A 21,801-nucleotide genomic window follows, 5' to 3' on the forward strand; every position below is an offset into this window, starting at 1 on the left:
TTAAGTGCCAATGTTCACGTCAATGAAGCATCCTTTTAAGCGTTAATTTCCTCCTCGCTGGCAAGATGCAATTAAACTTCCCTCAGGTTGGGAAAACATTCACATGATGGTATTTGATGGAAATGTTTTGCCTCATAACTTGGTTTCCACCTGAGTTTTCTATTTCATATTGTTTAAAGCAAATAGTTGTATTTCATATACATAGCATATCAGGTTAGTTTCCGCGTTTTGGTTCAAGCAGGTGTAGGTAGCTTGAGTGACGAGCTGCACGTTTATTCACACGTGTTGATGTGACTTTTTGGGGGGTTATTGAGTAGACGGTTGACTCCATTCCATGAGCGGTTTGACAAACAATATGCCTGTCCAGGGTGGGCAAAAAAGGGTCAAATGCCCAGCTCTGTTGTTTGCATATACCATACCTATTGTTGCATTTGTCAAGTGACACGTGTGATTTGATTGCCCTCATTTTTTGGAATATTTTTTTAATAATGCAATACATTAATTTTTTTAATATGTTGAGCAATGTAATCCCTATATATATATATATATGTATATATGAATAAAATAAAAACAGAGCCAACTTTGGGATGTATAGGCACGCTCCCTCTGCTCCTTATGTAGAGTATCGACTGACTGTTTTAAATTCAACCAGAGAATAACGCTCGAGGTTGAGTGGAACACAAATCTATGCTTTAAAATGAATGAGAGGGGAAAAATAATTAATAGCGCCCGCCGCCCGCCTCCCTCTTCACTCTCTCTCCCTCTCGCCGAGAGGCAGAAAATTAACTCAACACAAAAACCTTAGTTAGGTTACTGGTTGATAATATCAGACAGTGGGCGAAATAAGAGCGCAAAAGAAGGAGGAGGGGAGGTAAAAAGAGTCATTCGACCATCACCAGCACTGACGTCCGTCCAGCATTGGCGCACATCAGCTGCTTTCCCTCTGCGTCCAATTCCGATGGACGAGCACGCGCAGTGTGGAATATAATCGCCAAGTTGGACAACATGACAGTGCTGTCTGCACGGATTTAAACGGAAATTTATTTCCTTAGAACGCCTGCTGCTTTTTTCGGCGTTCAAGTGGCCGGAGCGAGGACCCTTGCACGCGGGAATTTGGTAGGTCGCAATTGTATGGAAGTGGGATGACAGATACAGTGATACAGTGCGATCGAAGAAAAAAAAACTCGCACGGAATATGATCGTTGAGGATTTAATATAAACTACATGTGTTGTTGTTGCTTTATATTGACGATGTCCTACCAACGCATTATTATTATTATTATTATTATTATTATTATTATTATTATTATTATTATTATTATTGTGATATTGTTAGTCGTTTTTATTGGTGTTTTGCTGTATAGGCGACATAAATTATCACATAGTGAAGGAATAACTGAAAAGTGACCAAAGTCAAATTAAGAGGAATTGGATGATAATGTGTTTAGGGGTACTTGTTACCTGACTGTTACCTTCTTGTATCTAAGTAAGTAGTACCTTGTTACCTTCCCAGCCTGTGAACGATTTACAAACTGATTTACATTTGTGAACATTTTACCATGGTGTACCCCAAATGCAGTTTTTTTTTATGGGGGGGGTTATTTGAAAACATTGTTTTAATAGAAGCAAAGTGATTCAACCGAAATATGTTTTTCTTTCCTTGCACCAATGCATCTATACATGATGGCAATTATTAAAAGCAACCATGCCTTACCAAATAATTTGTCGAAAACCCATTTGTTGAGAATTCAATTGACCTAACGAGGTGGGTCTTAATTTTTGAAAACAGTTCAGAAACTCAGCGTTGTGCGCAATGCATTTCAATTATGAATTAGTGGGATTTCATTGGGTTATGACAAGCTAAATGCAGAGGGAAGCAAATTGCAATTCAAAGCCCACAGAGCCAGTAAATGTTCTAACTAGAAGGTCATGTTTTCTCATTTTCAGCATTTAAGTGGTGCCATTTCTTGGCTAATGTCACAGTGGGTATGCATATGACTCTGCTTAATTGCTATTCGAGACATGGACATGGGGCCAAACAGCAGGTCCTTGGACAGGACTCTGTTTGTCCAACTCAAAGATTTTTTTTCAGGGAGGAGTGGGCGGGGGTGGTGATTGGTGCTTGGTGTTGTCTCATGAACAAATGTGTTTTGCGGACAAGTTGAATGCTTATGCCTGCCAATCTTTAAATTTTTCATGTGCCTGTGTCTGCCAGACAATGATGACTGAAATCAACGTCAGATGTTTTCTAGGACGATTCCCTGAAGATTTACGAATGAAAAGCTCACCCCCCGATAATAAAGGCATGCGGGAAAATAATACTTTTCACCATTTAGGGGCCAGGGCAGACAGCGCAACGATTCACCAGCTGGATGACAGCGTTATTTGACATATGCCCGGGAACTACTGTCACATCCATGCTGACATGGAAGTACAATGAATTAGGGCTCAATCATCTATCGTGCACAGTATTGTGCATTCACTATTCGCTGAAATGCTTTAGAGTGCAACAAATGTTTTATTGGAGCACAGTTTTCAATTTCATTTTTGGACACATTTTGCACACACTTCAAACTGCTGTTTGAGTAACGGCTGCACTATCAACAGAGGGGTCATAAAAACAAGCATATTTACTGTTTAGATGCAGGCAGCTGCAACTGCGCAATAATGCTTGAGCTTGAACAGAATCAGAATTGTTCACTGTAAAAGCCCTAAAGCAAAATCTAAAATGAATGGAATTTTTGTACTTCTCAAAGGAGGAGGACGAAACTTCCTTTCATCCATCTTCCATCCTGTCAGATGTCATCCATCAATTACAGTCAGACCTGCTGCTGCTGAGATAAGAATGGGCACATAACAATGGGACAGACGGGGCCGTGTGCAACTCCACTGATGAAAATGAAGTGAGAAGAAAATATAAAGATCGCGTTGACCCGCAAATTCTACAGAGACACAAATTAAAATGAATAGCTTTAATGGATTATGGCAATCATCCATAACATTTATACTGGAAACAGTAAACAGAAAATGTGTTGAGGGCAATGACCCTTAAATAGCAATATTGGTGTCAGAAAGGTGACACTGATCTCTCTTGAAACATAAAGTGCAGGAAGTCGTGACAGTTACATTTCACGCTAGGGACATAATTCCAAATTGATGTCCGTGTGTTTATGAAATGCTGCAAGACAACTTTGGAAAGTGCTGCACATGCTCACTCATTGTGATTTGGCCTCTATAAAACATGGTCATTTTTCTTCTTCAAAACATATGGCGACAACATTGACATATACCGTACCCGTAGTCAGCTCAACGATTGGCTGGATCACATGTCACCGTGTCCACAATCTTGCAGTAGTCATTTTTCAAGACAAGCAACAGTGCTGCCTCACTGTCCTGCCTGGTGTTGCACAAAATGTCAAATGGTCGATAATACTGGGGAATTACCTTTCACAGGTTGAAAGAATTCTTTTTTGATGTTATTTAGCGCATATAACATAAGCTTAGGAGAAAGATCAGCTTGAATGATGGAAAAGGCTATCTCTTCCCTTGTTCAAGCTTGTCCCCAAACAACTGTAGCCACAAGTGTGTCAGAAGAAAATTTGATTGAACGAACTGTGGCAAGTGTTCCAGACAAACTTTCATTTTTTTGACTAAGAACACAGTGGCCCGTAACCTGAAATTTTAAGTGCACAAGTAGAAAATTTAAGGGCGTACAGTCCAGGGGAGTCAAGATCCAGTCCTGGAGGGCCACTTTCCTGCATGCTTTGAATCTCTCCCGGCTGCAACCCACCTGATTCAAATGTTCAGAACATCAGCAAGCTCTGAAGAAGCCTGATAAGTATCCTGCTCATTTGAATCAGGTGTGTTGCAGCCGGGAGGGATGAAAACATGCAGGACACCGGGTCCCGAAGACTGGCATACACTGTAAAACGACACTCCAGCATTTTAACTAGAAGTCTGATAAACAGGCTTTAGTATGGAGCAAACGTTTGTTAACAAAAAGAAAAGAAATACAATATTCAGGAATAGCAATTAGAAATAGTATTAAAAAAAAAATCAGCAAATTTCCTGGTTCAATGGGCATGAGTAGATGAAATATTTTCTCAAATTTTAGGAGCAATAAGCTACCAATTACTGGCAGTCTGGAGCCCTGCAAGGCATAAAATTAATTTATTAAATAAATTGTCACATTCAGATGAAGTAGAGCTGGGCAATATAATGATACGTATTGCAAAGACCATAGAAAAGGTTGTCCTGTGTCACTTTTCTTCTATCTGCAGCAAACTGTATGTAATAAATACGTCAAAGGCATCTTAATTTGAAGGGCAAATGTTTTCACTTGTTAATCTCACGCGACATCGATCCCACCAGGTGGTGGACTGAACAACAACACAATATAGGGAAGTAAATCATATATATTGTCACTTACATTACAAAACTATAAAGCAAAATTAATATAAGAGTCAATGAAAATAAAAGAATAATGAGGTGGGTTAATGCAAATAATGAATTCACTGCGTTGGGAAAGAATAAATTAACAAGAACAAACCTGCAATTATTAACAATTTACAAAAAAAAAAAATGCCCTCAAGGCATGCTGGGTACGCTTCAAATTATATATTTTATTTTGAGCCTCGTCAAAACTGAGAATCACATATTTGTTTTGTTTTTCCGGTAATTGTACGGCAGAGAGCGGCACAGTGGATGACTGGTTAACACGATGGCCTCACAGTGCATCGGTGCACGATTCAATTTCGCCTCCAGCCTTCCTGTGTGGAGTTTGCACATTTTCCCCGTGCCAGTTTGGGTTTTCTCCCGGTACTCCGGTTTCCTCCCACATTCCAAAGACATGCATGGTAGTTAGACTGAACACTTGTGCCTAGGTGTGAGTGTAAGCGCGGATGGTTGTTCGCCTATGTGTCTCGTTCACATAAGTTATGACGAGTAGAAATAATTAGCAGAGGGAAAGGTGGAGAAGCCATGCTAATCGCTAAGCTAACGTCATGTCATAGTGACAGATCATAATGAAAAGTGCTTGTTGGACTGAGTACACTTCACACCGGTCTCACTGGAGCCATGTTAAAAGCTTATCCAACTTTAAATTGCAAACTAATAGGTAATTTTATAAGAATCCGTTAAGAAAATAATGCTACATACGCAGTTAACCGGAAAATGTTACGGTGTCCGGTCAGCCTGAAGGAGTGGCCCAGTATAAAAATACTGAGGATAAGTGATTCAGAAAATGGCAGGATATGAATGCATATAACATTACCAATATGATTTGTTTTCACATTACAGTCCGGAGTTTTGATTTTGAATTTTGAGATCTGCACAATAATTATGCTAGTACAGTAGAGCTCTTTTTTTTATTTCATTTTATAATCAATTTCTGTCAGCAACTCATGTGTATTGGTAAATCCCATCTGTTCTGCAAGCTCAATGTTACCAATAAAAGAAAAATAACAGTTTGAAATCATTTGAACCAGGTGTGTTGGAGGAGGGAGACATCTAAAACATGCAGAAATGGGGATACGTCAGGAAATAATGACCACCCAAAATGTCATAATTGCTCATTCCAAGGCACATGTACATGCAAAACCATCAACGTTAAGCGCTCATTTATCTCTTGCTATCACATATATTTCCAAGGTCAATTTCAAATCAATGGCAGGACCCGTCGTGTTAGAGTAGTTGTGTGAAATAGAAAGAAATCAATCGTGGGCCATTAACTGAGCTTCCTTGACCACTGACCTACAAGTACGGTTGAGTGCGTATGTTGTGCCTCTGTCCAGCTCTCCGGCTCTGGTTTGTTTTGGAGAATAATGTTGGCTGTTGGTGGGAGGCATGATGCGCAAGTGCATAAACTGTGTGTGAGTGTGTGTGTGTACCTGTGTTATCTGATCTGTCAGTCAAACGCGATCGTAAAGGCTATCTTGGATGTGCACTGCATGTTTATGGGCATTCACATGCTTGGGTTTTGGTGTGTATGGTCGAGACTATCACTCAAAAGCTGAGGTTATTTATTTATTGACTTGTTTTTTTATTGGTTCGCGTCAGAGTGTCATCCTAGCTCGCCTTGGCCTCAATGTGGTTGTGGACAAAGGGATGCCGTGAGACAAATGATTTACGTCCTGTCAGTCAGGCCACAAGGACGAGCGATGAAAAAAGAAAGAGGTCAGAAATGGGGGGCGGAAAAAATGATGGAGGCTAGCAGAGAAATCGTTGAGGGAGCCTGGGAGTTAAGAGACTCAAAAAGAAACACACAGGAAAGGAGAGAGAATCCATAAAGAAGAGGAAAAAAAGTTTCAGCCAAAAAACAAGTGGGAATGAAAGAGAATTTCAAAAATCATCTCCGGGTCATCACAGAGCTGCAGTTCCAGCGAGCAATTTTCCAGAAGGAATGACAGCTTGTATTTCTCTGCAGCTTTTTGCCTAAGCTCACAGAAAGTGTGACTGGCTTTTGGGTCCCGCGAGCACACTTCCTCCTTATCATCAGAGTTACCATAACAACAGATGAGGCGGACCAGCCGCAATGGCAACACACAGATGTGAACTTGGCTTCTGCCCTGAGCGCTGTGGCTGTCAGCTGCACTCTGAAACATCAACATCTTTCCTACTACTTACACTTTTTTCTTTCATTTGCTTTGTGTTGAATGTTTGCCATTCCTGCTGTTATTATTAGATGCGTGATTGTGCATTTGAAAACAAGTAGGAGTAGTAGAACCTTTTGGCTGGCTAATGTGTCAGATTTGAATGCCAAATGTCTTGCATCTTGTCACGTAACTCACAAAAGTCAGTTTGGTAATACAAGTGTGTTCTTTCTGATTTTTTCTTTCTTCGGGTTTATTCGGCATACTGAAAATGCCAGCACTGAAGAATCAGCGTAAAAAGATGCAAAGACAAACAAAAAAAAAAGCAATAGGTCTACAGAATGTCTCTCACAAGTAGAATTATTGAGCGCCCAAGGGCACGAGGGGGCAAGAGAAATGATATTCATTTGCAAAATAACAAAAAGGCAAACTAGCTACTGGAAGGAATCGGAAAACTAAACTACAAAGTCCCTAAAAATTGGATTGAAAGCTACAAACCAAAACTGGGCATGAACTTACTACGAAAGAAAAAAAAGACTGGACTCTGACAAGAAGTGATTTACAGTGACAGGAACTGACGTAGCAAACCAAAGGAAATTAAATCCAAGCAAATTGACAGGATGAGGAGGAACACCTGGACAAGACACAAGAGGCTATGAGAACTGATTGGTCGACACAAGGGACCAGGCTGGTCATGTCTGTAGTATCAAAAATCTGTCGGAAACAGAGGACCGAGCCGTCGTGAATTTTTACTTATTTAAAAATGCTTATAAAATGCCTGTCAAGGGCATAGAAGTTCCCTGATGACAATAGTTGGACCTTGGAAAAGGCCGATATTGGAAAAATATATTCAAACAAACAGGAAATCGAAGTTGTTCATTAGTCCAATGAAAAATGATGTTTTGCTCATTGGAATGTACATATTTAACAAATTGTGGATGCACTTTTATTGTTTTGGTTTCCTTCGACATTTGAGAGCGAACACGCATCTGCCCCGACCGGTCCTAGTGATTGATTTTAACACGCAGATCTAAGTACACAACATTAAGCTGAAATCCTCCTATTAGATTTTCACACTGTCGGCGGAGAGATACAGTTGACCTCATTTTTATAAGCAAACAACAGAGACCTCTCGGCGGAAACATCAACAGTGCTGCGAGCGGCTTAGCTAACAAGCATCTGATTGTGCAGATTACGCATGTACCGCAGAGGATTACTGAAATTGAAATGAACAAATTGACCTCTCACCACTGAAATCCCAACATCAGCACGACAAAAAGAAAAAAATGAAAATCAAAGCAGAAGTATACGTGAAACAAAAGGAGCAAAAAGACAAAAAAAAAGTAGAGTCAGCACTCTTTAGAAAGCCAAGCCATTGAACATTCTTTTTTGAGATCTGTCATCTCCTTTTTGTTTTCTGAGAACACAAACACTCAGCAGATAGACGAAATTAAATCCAAAAGCTCTGCCGAGTAGGATGGGGTTTTTTTTGCATGGATGTTAAGCCATGCTGAAATACAATTTCTATGCAACTTGTCCTCATTAGGGCCAAGACTAACTGAAGCCTATCTCAGCTGAGAACATCTGCATACGCCACACCGAGATAGATTTTTCAATGTGGTTCTCTTGACTGTGTGGCAGATATACTTACCGCTATGTCACACACTGACAGATGTTTTGCTCCTTACCGAATATCATCTATCAGGCAAGACGCATCTTTTTCTGTCTTTTCTTAGCCTGGGGCACACAAGTATCTCTGCTCTCTGATTTGTGATATTTTCATTGTGAGTCAAAACAATTAAAAGCTCCCTCTCTCTTCCGCACACACACACAGAATGAAAATAAATAAATAAATGACAGTCCAAGGCCGTATCACTTTTTGTCCTTTGTCTGTCAAACAATTACGATACATTCTTTCCATGCGTGAAGAGCTCTCTATTCTGAAGTGTCTCTGATGACTTAACTATTGATGTAGGTCACAATGGATTATTCGAGCCAGGCTATGCTCATAAATGCTCTCTAAATATAACATGAAATATTATCATACAGTTCATTGCTCATTCTCTTAACAGAGCAGTGTTGTCGCACTGAAATATGAGCGACAATACTAAATTGCTGCTCTGGATTATTGCACCACTACAAAAAACGTGCTTAAAGATCAAGTGTGAAGTAATCTTGGCCAAAATTCTTTTGTGAAGTACAAACAGTGGAAAACTAATTTTAGCATACTTTCATTAGTTTTTTTCAACACGACCTACCCAATTTCATAATTAGACCCATTGTAACGTCCTTAACAACGCATATGTTCAGCAATCTCTAGGGAGTTATGTCATTTCAAGAAGGCAGAGTCGCCAGTCAGCCATTGTACAGCATAGATGAAGGTCACGTTAACTACTCTTTGCCATTGCTGTCGCGTTTTTCCGTAAAATGCCGCAGCGCTCGGTAGTGATGCATTGTTTACATTAAGGCCATCAGTTGTTTGAGTGGCCAAAAGATAAGAATAAGGCACGTAACGTAAATGGACCATTTTCGTTCTTGCTAAGTGAACGAGTCGAAATGTCCTCCTTATTTCTGACACTACATACATATTTGGTATAGCTATGGGGGTGCAAGAGTTAGCAAACAGTATTATCACTTTGGTGAAATTAGTAACTCGCTGAATGTATTTTTCTTTTTTCTTTGTTTTTTTTTTTTTATTTTATTTTTTTTTAATAACTGCATACCTACTCTTAACCCCCCTGTATTATTACATTACATCCAGTCTAATAAGAGTAAGAGATAGAAAGGGGCATAGGGTATGCTGCTGGAGAATGTGGACAAAAGAAACAAAAGACTGAAAGAAAATTAAAATAGTTGGATAGAAATGTATATGATTGCAAGTATGAATTGGAAATGGCTCACTGAATCCTGCTTTACTGCTAACAGACTCCTTATTAGGAGAGCCATTGGCCCAGAATTAAATATTGATAAACTATAAAGTGATACATTGAAAACACAGCCTCGTTTTATATAATTTCTAGATTTTTATGACGATCATTTTTGCATACAACCAACTCATGTGTATGTAAATACAACAGACAACTTCATAAAAAAATTACCCCTGCCAACAAGTATAGTATACTGAACTTGAGAAGAAATGACATTTCTACCACAAAATTGCGAAGCAAATGACACACTCAATTAAAAATATGTGTTTAGAAGACTTGTCACATGTCACTACCTTTCAATATGAGCTAGACGACAGGATAACACAATCAGACTGAAAACATGTTCTACAATATTTATCAAATTTCAAGGAATGTTTTCATGCGTTTTCTGCAATAAACCACTACGATGACCTTGGCTTTTGTGTGCTGTGTGACTGGTTTAATGAAACAATAAAAACGGAGCGACAATACTTATCGACAGCTTGTCATCGCCAGCTCCAGTCTGAAGACGGCCCTGTTGGGCCAGTGACGTCACGCACACACTTGATCAAACTAGCCATTGTGGCCAGTGGGTAGACACGGCTCACGAAAATATGGAATTTTCTGCATCTTTTTCAATGTTTTTTTTATGGCGTTTTCACCAAAGTAGTCATTTTTGCACGTTTTTAGGCTACCTTTTTTGGGGTTCCTTATACTTTTTCAGTTTAATGAGGATAATATGGTGAGGCTTGGGGCTCTGTTTTCATGCCCAGGCAGCGTTAGACTAAGTTTTAATTTTTCCGCAGACCTGTGAAAGGGGACAAATAAAAGAAGTGATCGGGGTCCTTTGATGGATGGCCTGTGCGCCTGCTGATGACGTCACGATTTATCATATATTTTTGTGATATATTTCTTTGCCCCCATGTTTGTCACCCCTGTTTGTTGTGTTTGTTTGTTAGGAGTTGCTAAATAATAATAACAAGTTGCTAAATAATAATAATAAAAAAATAAAGTACATTTACTGCTACTTTTGCAAGGATCCTCCTTTGGTGTCCTGCGTGCCTACCGAAGACCTCACGTCAATGTTCCGTTGCTTTGGTAATCAAAAGGGTTGGAGGGTAAAGAAATATTTCACACTAGACGCATACAATCTTGCAGCCCGAGTGAACCACGGCATTGTTGCAAATTCATTTCAAGAAACGTAAACGTTCCACCGCTGTTGGAGCAGCAGCTTCTTAGGGAATAGGCGGAAGTGATGTAGGAGCTGCCGCGCCAATGCAACAATAATGCAGTTTTTTAATTTTATTAGTTTATTCGACGAATCAAAATATGCAAATAGAACAGCCAGGGGTAAAAAAAAAAAAACCACACACAGAGCGAAAGAATGTATTTGAGAAATACGTGATAAAGCATGATGTCATCAGCAGGCGCAGTCCACCGAAGGACCCCGATCACAACTAGCAAGCTGATCACGTCAAGTACCGACACCGCCACTCAAAGCGGCTCCTCTTATTCCCAATAATTGCGGAACGCAAGAGGCTCGCTGATTGTCCTTGACATGGCGGAAGAATAAAATGATTTGCTCGTTCTCTGGGGCAGATCGATTAGCTCAAAATGCATTCTTAAAGAACTGCAAGCAGACCTGCATGGGTGGGTGCATGGTGTAAAATTTGCTAGGGAAATTATAGATCTGTGAAGTGGGCACTTAGAGACTGCCGACTCCTGCTGTAAAAGTCCGTGATTATGTTTAAAAAGTCTTGAGTTGATCTCAAAATTGGTCTATTTTTTTTCATAGTTGTGTTCACCTAAATTTAAAGGTTAACACTTAATGTTTCACAATATGAAATTTTTCCCCCAAATTATTGTTTTATGTTTTTTTTTAAATTGCAACAATACCATATGGTACCATGACCTGAATACCATGAAAACATTGTACTGTGAGATTTTCGTTCCATCCCCAATAAAAAATGAATAAAAAAAAACTGACATATATTAGTGCTGCACCATTTTGGAAAAACATGCAATATGCAATATGGATGATGATGACTATAGCAATATTTATATTACAATATTTAACATGTGCCAAAATAAATTATATATATATATTTTTTTATTTTTATGTAATAAAAAAACTTTTTTTTTTTTTTATTTGGCAAAATTGGGAAGCTCATTCTGTTTTTGTCTAATGAAATGTAATTCCCCTAGATAACGTCCACCTATTTGGAGACAATGCGCATTTAAGCTTGGATCTGACTGGTCAAATGCAGATAAAAGCATACAATTCCATCTGCAATATGGCCATTAACGCAAAATTGATATATTTTTTTACATCGCTAATATATATATATATATATATATATATATATATATATAATAAAATAAAATAATAATAATAATAATAATAAGTGATGCAATGAGTTTATACTTCTCCTTTGGCAATGTTGTTTCCTCAGTTGTTCCTCCCACCATGGTCGTCTTGTGGCTGTCTGCACGCATCCTGATCATCCTGGCTATAGTTTCCCACCCTTCTCTGGGATGCCCCTCAGGTTGCCGCTGCTACAGTCTCACGGTGGAGTGTGGCTCTTTCGGAATCAAAGAAATCCCACAGGGTGTTCCCTCCTTCACTGAGGTCAGTCTACAATGAACCTCCCTGTATATATCAGTGATGTCCCTTCTGTGGACATCTCTGTGATCCATTCTAATCTGTTTGAGTGCAATGATTGTGTTTAATCATTTTGGCATGACCATTTTGAATGTAAGCGTGAGGGAGGGGCAATTATTCGATCCAGAACAGAAAGTGACCCTCTGATCATCCGTCAACAAGAACCGTTGTCACGTCCTGGGTTCAGCCACCCGGCATTATGGCATTGAATGAATATTGACGAAACCCGAGCGCAAATAATTCCTTCCATTAACCACTATCACGAATTATGTTTTGCTGTACTTAACCTTATAGTTTATTTTTATTTTGTTCTTCTCTTTTTTACTCACCAACAATGAATTCATGTGTATTACTTTTAGTTCTTGCTTGATTACATTTGCCATTTCTTAGACTCTATGTCATCTTATTTTTTGTGTTTTACATTTGTTATAATATATTTGGTGTTGATACTTTATTATTTAATGTCAGCTTTTGAAGGCAAATTTTCAAGTTTCAATTGTATTATTCCAGCAATATAAAGGAAATTATTTTTAACGCATTTCTTAGTTGCGTTGAATAGTTTGTATTTAAAACAAAATACTTTTCATCAAGTTGGTGTTGATTCATTTCGATTTGTTTGACAAAATAACCCGATGAGGAGTCCCAGTCCATATCGAAAGATGTCTCAACCCTTTGCAAAATATTGAAGGCTTTCCCAACTGTCATCAATTTCAGACAAAATCTTGTCTCACTTGCCCTCAATAAAGCTAACTCTTACTGTTTGATTTAATTTCCCCTTTCTACCAACAGACATTGTTCCTGCAGGACAATGCTATTGTGCATATTCGTCTTCAGGATCTAACCCGACTGGGCAGTCTCCATTACCTGTACCTCCAAAATAACAGCATTTCAGCTCTGGAGCCGGGAGCATTTCTCAGTCAAGGGCAGCTACTTGAGCTGGCCCTCAATGGAAACCTCATTCATCTCGTCACCCCAGAGATGTTTCAGGGACTGGAGCATCTTCGGATCCTCTACCTTGCAGGCAACCAGATCACGCGAGTCCAGGACAACACCTTCAGGGGTTTGCAGGTGGGTTTGGGAGGACATGGAGTCACTTTGATTTTTCTGTGAAGAATTGTTGATGCTTATTCATTTTGTTTTGCGTATTGCTCACTTCTATTCACATTTGTCATTTTCTGTGGTGTCCTTGCAGCGCCTTCAGGAACTCCACTTGCAGGAAAACAGCATAGAGCTACTGGCGGACAAAGCTCTGTCTGGATTGTCATCTCTGGCTCTGCTGGATCTCAGCCAAAATCACCTCCACACCTTGGGAGCCTCATCACTGCAACCACTTGTCAGCCTGCAGGTGCTCCGGGTCACAGGTTCGAAGATAATCAGAATCCAAACAATGCATTATTAGTCATGAAATAAAAACAATGAAGTAATCACAATTCACATACAATCTTGTAAAGCAGCTGCAAACATTACTGGTTCAAAATTTTTTGTTGAGCTTCACACTCGTTATATTACGTTTTATTAAAAGCTGTCGAATGCAATAAATGAAGGGAGGAATATTCAGAGGGTACTGGCATGGGTTAGATATGCCAAAAACAACTGCCAGTTTGGAAACGATGGCAGTCCCACGATGAGTTTATTGTGGTTGCTACCATAGCAACAGTTTAAACCAAACCACAAAGCATCTCTTCATAATAACATAAAGTACTACTAAGATAAAAGAGTTTTCTCCTTATCACTCTAAACCTGCCCTGTCAACATTTATCCTGGAGACATTTGTTGTTGCAAACTGCCTCCCTTGTATAATGCGAGGTCTCTTTTTCACTTCTTATCACGTTCAATTTAGAAACTATGTATTTTCCCATTGGAAATCATTGAAATGCAATGAATCTGTTCCAGGCTCAAACTATCGCCATTATTAAAAAGTTGACAATACATTCTTGTTCAAAATATTGTGCAATACAATGGAGAATAATTAATTTAATTAGTCTGCATTTTTCAAAAATAATTTTATTGTGTCTTCTTACGGCCCATATGCATTTGTGAAAGTAACTCCTTGGTAAAACAAATGATTCCAAGTATTTAGTTCAAAGGGGCTTTTATACAACCAATTTAATATGAAGAATTTAGTAATTCATGCATATAAAAAGGCTCAACTTTCCGTCAGATGGTGTGAGAGGTGAGGATGAAAATTCACTCAATCCGAAAATAATCTTGACTCTCGTGATTCTCATCCTCCAGAAAACCCGTGGCGCTGTGATTGCGCACTTGGCTGGCTCAGAACATGGATCAGCGAGGACGGACAACGACTGTTAAGCACTGCTGAGCAGCGTAGGTTAATGTGCTCGGAGCCACCTCGCCTTTCCCACCTGAGCTTGGGTGAGGTGGCTCCAAACAGCCTGGTATGCATTCCCCCTGTCGTACAACTTGAACCAAGTCATCTAACTGTACGACTAGGAGAGAGCCTCAGAGTTTCATGTCAAGCCTCAGGATATCCTCAGCCACAAGTTACTTGGAAAAAATCTTCCAACGGCAAGGCCCAGTTGTCCCCACGAGGCCTGGTTCAAGAGCTGGGCCCCAATGGTGAACTATTCCGACCTGGTGTTGGAGGAGTTGTGACGGCCCTGCCCAGCAGTGCGGGGATAAAAATTGGAAGCCACAATGGGCTTGTGCGTGGGACCGAGGAGGGCGGTGAGAGGGACAGTTTTGACCCGGACATGGGCAGCGGCATGCTCTTCCTCAGCAATGTGACAGTAGCACATGCTGGTCGCTATGAGTGTGAGGCATGGAACCCTGGTGGTGTTGCAAGGGTTACGTTTCACTTAGCGGTCAATATGTCCTCATCCTCGTATTCATCCCAATTCTGGCCTCAATTAAACACACACGCATCTGTGTCGTCTTCGTCAAATTCCTTCTACCCACCAAATGTTGTGGATGTTAGCCAAGAGCCACTTTATGAGCAAGACAGCATGGACTTTAGTGCTCTTGGCCCGGCCACCCAGACCGCCATCGCTGTTGGCATCTCCTTACTAGCACTTACTGCTATTCTTCTCTTGATTATGATATACACCCGTCACCAGCAATTCCATAAAGAAGAAGTGGGATCCTACTGTACCAGTAAAGAAGAGAGCATCATCTATGTAAATGATTATTCTGATGGACCCACCACTTTTGCACAACTGGAGGAGTACAGCGATGACCACGGCCACGAGATGTACGTGCTGAACCGTGCGAAGCCAGTTGGGGCCGCCTCGGTGAGGTGTCCCATGATGGGAGGGTATGTCCAACAAAAGAGTATGAAAGAAGCTCTCCTGGATCATCAAGTGATCCAGACCCTGTCCAGATCAGGAGGGATGGAGGTTAGGAGGAAGCCAGGAGATGGTGGCGAGGGGCCATTAACCACGGACCCAGAGGAGGTCTTCCTCAGTCAGAGTCTCCTTTTTGGATCACAGCTTGCTTATGAAATCCACTGCTAAGAGATTTCACTTGAGTTCATGTCGATTTATCAAACCTTGCAATGACGCATACAATGAAAAACATTATACTGAGTGGATATTTTGTAAAAGCAAAAGAAAAAAATCATTATTGATCATTTTATTTCATTGTATGACAATGGATGATTCAAACAATTACCAATACCGCAACGCGATCTCTGAATCGCCCCTTTAATGCGATCAACAGCGAAGTGTATAGATGACAGTTGATATTTGACTATAATCTCAGAGTGCAGTAAGAAACTGAAGCAACTACAATGCTTACGTAGTCAGTTTATTTTATGTAAATATAATGACTCTGTAAAAAAGAAAAAAATCAAATGTTTTTTGGGCAGTCCTTATTGTAAATGCAATCTTGTCAATTAATATGTCCTTTTTTTTTCAAATTGTAACAAATCATTTTCATTGCGTGCAATTGAACTGTTGGAATTAACTCCTCTGACATTTGTCTGTGAAAGCCAATCTGCTGTAGTGTGAACCGGTCACAGTGCTCTGCAGTTTTTAAAAATTAAAATACATTTTAAAGAATACAGTGAGTTGCTGTGTTTCTGTCTTCCTTCTCGATATTTCTGGGATTGCTCTTCTATATGTAATCCCCACCTCAACGAATGAACTGTAATCATGCCTCTTTAAAGTGTCTTTTGAATGAGGAATAGTATTGCGTTCAGAATTTATTTGATATGCTCTGTACTTAAATAACCTTGACTTGTGTTTTGAATCTATTAAGCAAAGCATTCGTTGCACTGTTAATAAGATGGGAGTGCCATACAAGAGAGATCAGTCAGCGGCAAATCCATGATGGGTGGGCCACAGAAAGCTTTGAAAAGACTGACATTTCAATTCTGCTGTTATTTCAAAGGGCACTGCTTGCGAAGATTGTACAACTATTACAAAATATCGGCAGGCAGTGACAGTGACACGGACTCCAAAAGGAATGCTTAAAAAAAAAAGAAAAAAGAAAAGAAAAGGCTCATCCACACCATTGCTTTGGATTTTACTACAGCATACGGTAAACTATAGTAAGCACTGAAAGTATATCCTCTATATTGCATCGCGTTGTTCAGGATATACTTTCCGTCACTAATGTGATGTCAGAAAAGCCCTGCTTAAAATGGTTGTCATGGATGCAATGTATTTATTTGATCCAGATAAACAGACTGTCCTTGCTGCTGCCTCTCTCATTGTGACTAGATGGAGAGGGCAAAAGTAAATAATCCTGCAGTTATCAAAATAGACTTACTCTTTCCAACACCTTTGTGTTCGGAAGATAACAATGCTCTCTTGTCACTGTCAGAGTGATATTAGTTTAACATTAACATAATAATTGACATTTTAATATGCATAAGTTCACGTTATCATGTCAGTGTTTCAAATAGGTTGTTCCTCTCACATATCTACCGAACGTGTATGAACTCAAAGGTGGTGCCTACACTGTAACAATATTCTGTAAATTCATAGAGAATTTTCAACAATATTTTAGCTTTTTTTCATATTAATTGTTAAATACTGTCAAATATTAATCTATAGCATGTAAATTAACAGTGAAATCAGTCAGTAACTAGAACAGTAGATACTTGTAATTTAACAACTTAAAACTAAGGTTCGCTGTAAATTTCTGATGTAAAAACGTATCTTACTGTAATAATAAACAAAATAAATAAGTACATGCCGTTTTATTTTCATCCCATATGTAAATTAACAGTTAATGGCTGGAAAAGAATAACAAACTGCAATTTAACAGCTATAAAACCGTATTTTATGTCAAGTGGCTGATATAAGTATTCTCCTTCCTATTTCCACCGCTTGATAGATAGATTCTATTTCTTTGTGAATCGCTACAGAAGGAAAAATTAAGCTTTAAATGTGCTTCATGAACCAATTGTATTTTCAACTCTCTCGGTGGCTCTCTCTGTTCAACACTGATCTGAAAGCACAGTGACTTGCCATTTCTTAATCATCTTCATTCAAACCAACAGTGCCGTAGAGGAGTGAAAAAAAATACAACTGCTTCATGGAGCAAATATGAAGCTTCATTTTCCCATCACTATACCGCATAATCGCCTTGCCTAAAAGTTTAACCACATGGATTGCAGGCAGGCTTATTTGGTGAATAAACGACTATACACAAAGATGGGAACACCAGATATTTATTTCGTGGCACACGAATGTTGCTGGATGCATTTGGAATCGGTTTAAGGTAGAAGCACAAGAAGGTTCTCCATTGAAGTAAATTACAAGACATGCCAAAATACTGAGTGGCCATGCTCAAGAGGTAGAAAAATGTATCCAATAATTGGAGGGTCAGCTACTTCATACGTGGTTTACAGCCACCAGAGTGTAAATGTGCAAGTGTAGCAAATAACTGCTGATGCAAAAGTAATAGAGGCTACTGTCTGACAGTAAATGAAAACGTACCAGTTAACAATGCTGACAGGTTAATCTCACCCAACACCTAGAAGAAAATAGACAAAAGATTGAAGACACTTGTTTTCGCATGAGGAGAACGTATAGAATATTTGCAGTTTCACCACGTTCTGAAACAGTCTATCCGTTGCTTGTATTTATTTCCTTAGGGAGGTCCCTAAATTACAATCGTAATCATGCTAAGGGAAAAACGTGGGTGTTATGAAACTAACACTTGGCTATGTGTTTATGAGCTTCGAATTTTTTTTTTAGTTTCTTCTCCCAGCGTGTCTGGGTATCGATTCTTTGCGCTTCCTGCAGTTGGTTCCAGGATGAAGTCATCTGTCGGGTCAGCGGCAGGTCAGCGAGATAACTTCCTTTTCTTAGTAAACAAGCATGAGCAGTTTATCAAAAATACGAACAGTAATCAAAATACTAAGCTAATCAAATAACTTTTATGCAATTTCAAGAACAAATGCTGAATTGCACCAAACTGTTTTCATTAACTGTCAATAATTCGGGAATTGAAGGTTTTAACAGATTTGTGAAAAATAATAAGCCCACCACCTCGTTTTCAAATTTTTCACATAAATGTCATGTCATGTACATTTTTAGGAATGAAATTGCAGAAGGCTCAGATTTATGGGCCCGCATTTTCTTTTATTCAATGTAATTACATAGTTTAATATCACAATTACATATTATGAGTTACCATCCTCTTACACAATGCACTTGTCACGATAAATATTTTTTCCAAGCAATCATATTTTCAGAAATGCACCGTGGAGTTGGTGATGGAGATGGACATGCAGTGTCTGCAGCCATGGATGAGACTTGATGATGAGGACATGTCCTCAGCTGGACCGTCAGACTCTTTGTGAACGAGACGCAGAGGTCCCTGAAACAGAGCTGCGAGTAGGCTCTAATCACAACATCCAAATGAAAGTGCTTGACAAAATCACGAGTACAAAACAGATGCACAAGACATTGTTCTTTATTCGCGTAACATTTATTTTGCATCAATGGATGCATTGAAAAGGCAACAAAAAAGATTGTGAATTGTATTTAATGACATCAGTTTTCATTGTAGCCTTTTGTAATCAATCAGTGCAAATGTCCTCCTTATTTCCGACACTATACAAGAAGAATTTACACAATGCTTGATATATACGGGGGATTGGTGTGTGTTCAAAAGTCAGTGAACGATAGTATCACGTGGGTGAAATCAGTCATATTAATGTATTTTTTTCTGTTTTCTTAATAAACACTGCATTGTACATCTTTTAATTTTTTTATAACCACATACCTACTTTTGACCCCCCCCGCCCCCTGTATATTTACAAAATATCTATTAGGAAAAGGTAGGGATGTGATACAAGTGAAACCTGTGTCACTCTGCTATATTTTAGTTGAAAAAAAAATTGGAGGAAAAAAAATACAAAAGGAAAATCAATAAACATCACACATTTCGATTACTTTCAACCAACCTGACACGTCCAAAGTAATAGAGATCTCACTCCAATACTGTGCCTTTGCCTTGTCAAAGTACATGTGTCTCATCTGTTTCCCACAGCTCAGGACACTGGGACACAGCATTAAGTATTGATTTTCCTATTTTCTCATTTTCGTTCACTTTGCACCTTTGAACCAAAGTCTCTTGCTGCACTGTAAACATTTTTCTGCCACTGTCTTGCCTATTGGATGAGGCGAAATACAGTGCTGGGTTTGGAGTGGTGGGGGTGCAAACATGGACATGCAACACTAAGTCCGAAGCCTCCTTTGCCCCACTTCTCTGAATGAATATTTTACTTTATGTTCTGTATAGATGATGACTGAACAATTTGAATAATTACAGTACCGTATAAGTCGCACAGTACTATAATTAAACAAATTGCCATGTGTCGTCACATTTCAGTCTACTGTGTAAATGTAATCTTTTTTCAGAAGATGGGACAGAGGAGCGTCCACACTTAAAGACCAAGTGTAAAGCAATTTCAGAAAATGCCAAATGAAATCAAAGAATGAATGACAAAAAAACATTTCTAGTTTGTATATTGTACAAAGTAATCATTTTCCCAAAGTGAGATCTTGGCAAGCGACAAACCCAGAAGTGTGACGTGATTTCAAGAACAACAATGAGGGGCTGCACATTGATTGTGTACAAAGCCAGTCAGAAATTGAAACGGAAAGTGATAGTTCAAAATTTTTTATCTAAGTGAATCCAGGTGTTTTAAGCGTTGGAGGAAGAGAAATAAATTTAAATTTAAAAAATGTATGCTTAAGGTATTTTTTTCCATTAGTATTACTCAAAAGATGGTTGGCCAAGTTTACATCACCCTTGCTCGTACAGTTCTTTGCAATACAAATTATGACATGTGGAAATAAAAATAAAAATAAATAAATAAAGAAAAACTGACACAATGCAAGTGACATTATTTTTGTTGCAATGGATGGCTTTGAACTTCTGTTCATATCATGTAAAAAATAAAATGGAAAAAAAACAAAGACATCACCAAACTACCAACAATAGTGTATTGTAATCAGCTAAGATTTCTTGTGAAGAAATGTTGGCTAACTTTATAAAATAAATTCTAATAGCTGCCTGCCAGACCAGGGATTTATGTAATCTTGATTTAATTGCATACTTTTAGGTTAGAAGCATGCAATTAACACAACATCACCTTTATTAAGACTTGAAATGCTCCGTCAATTATTTTCTTGTTGTGATGTGATTGTGAGCTTCGCAGAATGGGGTTGTGGGTTCAGGAGGTCCTCTGGGGATCAGGGGGAGGTAGGGGTTGCTTTGGAAAAATTGCTTTTTCCATCAGGCACTTTCAATTAAACTTGTGTCCTGTTGCTGAGATGTAAAGGTTATAGGTCACATTAATGAAGGAAAAGGTTTGCAAATGATTTGAATTGAAATGTTCTTGCTACTTTTGTAGGAGTAAGTATATTATAGAATAGGAGAGAATTGTGTTTACAGATTCTTAAATAACACTGGGGAGCAATTTGAAAATCAAGCAGCTAAAAACAATCTGATGACAGCTTGGCTGAGTGTTGCCTCAAAACGGTGTCTTTGTATCGACAATATTTATGTTTCCCCCAGTAGACAAGCAATAGATGGTGTTTTTTTAACAAAGGTTTTTGCCTAGTTGGAGCGGGACAGTTTTCCTTCATGGTTCATGTATGACCAAATAGATGTTCTACCACCATGTTTACGATTTGTAACATTAAATAAACTACAAGGATTCTGAGTGGTCCCAGCACTTGTGTGCATGCGGATTTTGAAGGAACAAAGCCCACAATGCCTGTATCAAAGTCAGGCAAGTGTACCCTAACACCAGAAGTGACAATCTCTGTAACAAAAAAAAAAAAAAAAAAAATGATAATAAATTCAAAAGCTACAACTTTACATTCTAATGAGATTTTGAATATGTTAGTACCTCATCTTGTGTTTATACTGCACACCTTTCATGCACCCCAACGAATCACTTCATGTTGTTAGTAGAGATGCCTAGCAGTGAACCTGGAGGTGTCTTCTGTTGATTAGAGAGATCCATAATTGATTTAACAGCCAGAAAATTATGCATGAATGGTACTAATTAGAACAGTAATATGAAACCATGCAGACTAGCAGCTCCAGGCTGAGGATCAATGTTGGTTTGAAGTTTTGGTCCATCGGTATGTAAGCAATAGGGCATTGTATATGTTCACTTATGCCACGATTCAACCATAATACAGTATCAAAAGGA

The 21,801-nt window shown here is 38.9% G+C and overlaps 1 protein-coding gene across 1 annotated transcript; it reads left to right on the forward strand.

Moving 5' to 3' along the window:
* The first annotated feature begins 749 nt into the window (after positions 1 to 749).
* lrrc24 (leucine rich repeat containing 24) lies at positions 750 to 16,134 on the forward strand. The gene is made up of 5 exons (XM_088311322.1): positions 750 to 1,116; positions 11,950 to 12,125; positions 12,948 to 13,226; positions 13,351 to 13,519; positions 14,394 to 16,134. The coding sequence occupies exons 2-5, from the start codon at positions 11,964 to 11,966 to the stop codon at positions 15,626 to 15,628; spliced, it is 1,845 nt and encodes a 614-aa protein (XP_088167448.1). The 5' UTR covers positions 750 to 1,116; positions 11,950 to 11,963; the 3' UTR covers positions 15,629 to 16,134.
* Positions 16,135 to 21,801: the final 5,667 nt, after the last annotated feature.

The sequence above is a fragment of the Idiotropiscis lumnitzeri genome, chromosome 12 (genome assembly GCF_059441095.1).
Source record: "Idiotropiscis lumnitzeri isolate Australia: NSW breed Sydney's pygmy pipehorse chromosome 12, RoL_Ilum_1.0, whole genome shotgun sequence".
In the NCBI taxonomy this organism is placed as follows: domain Eukaryota; kingdom Metazoa; phylum Chordata; class Actinopteri; order Syngnathiformes; family Syngnathidae; genus Idiotropiscis; species Idiotropiscis lumnitzeri.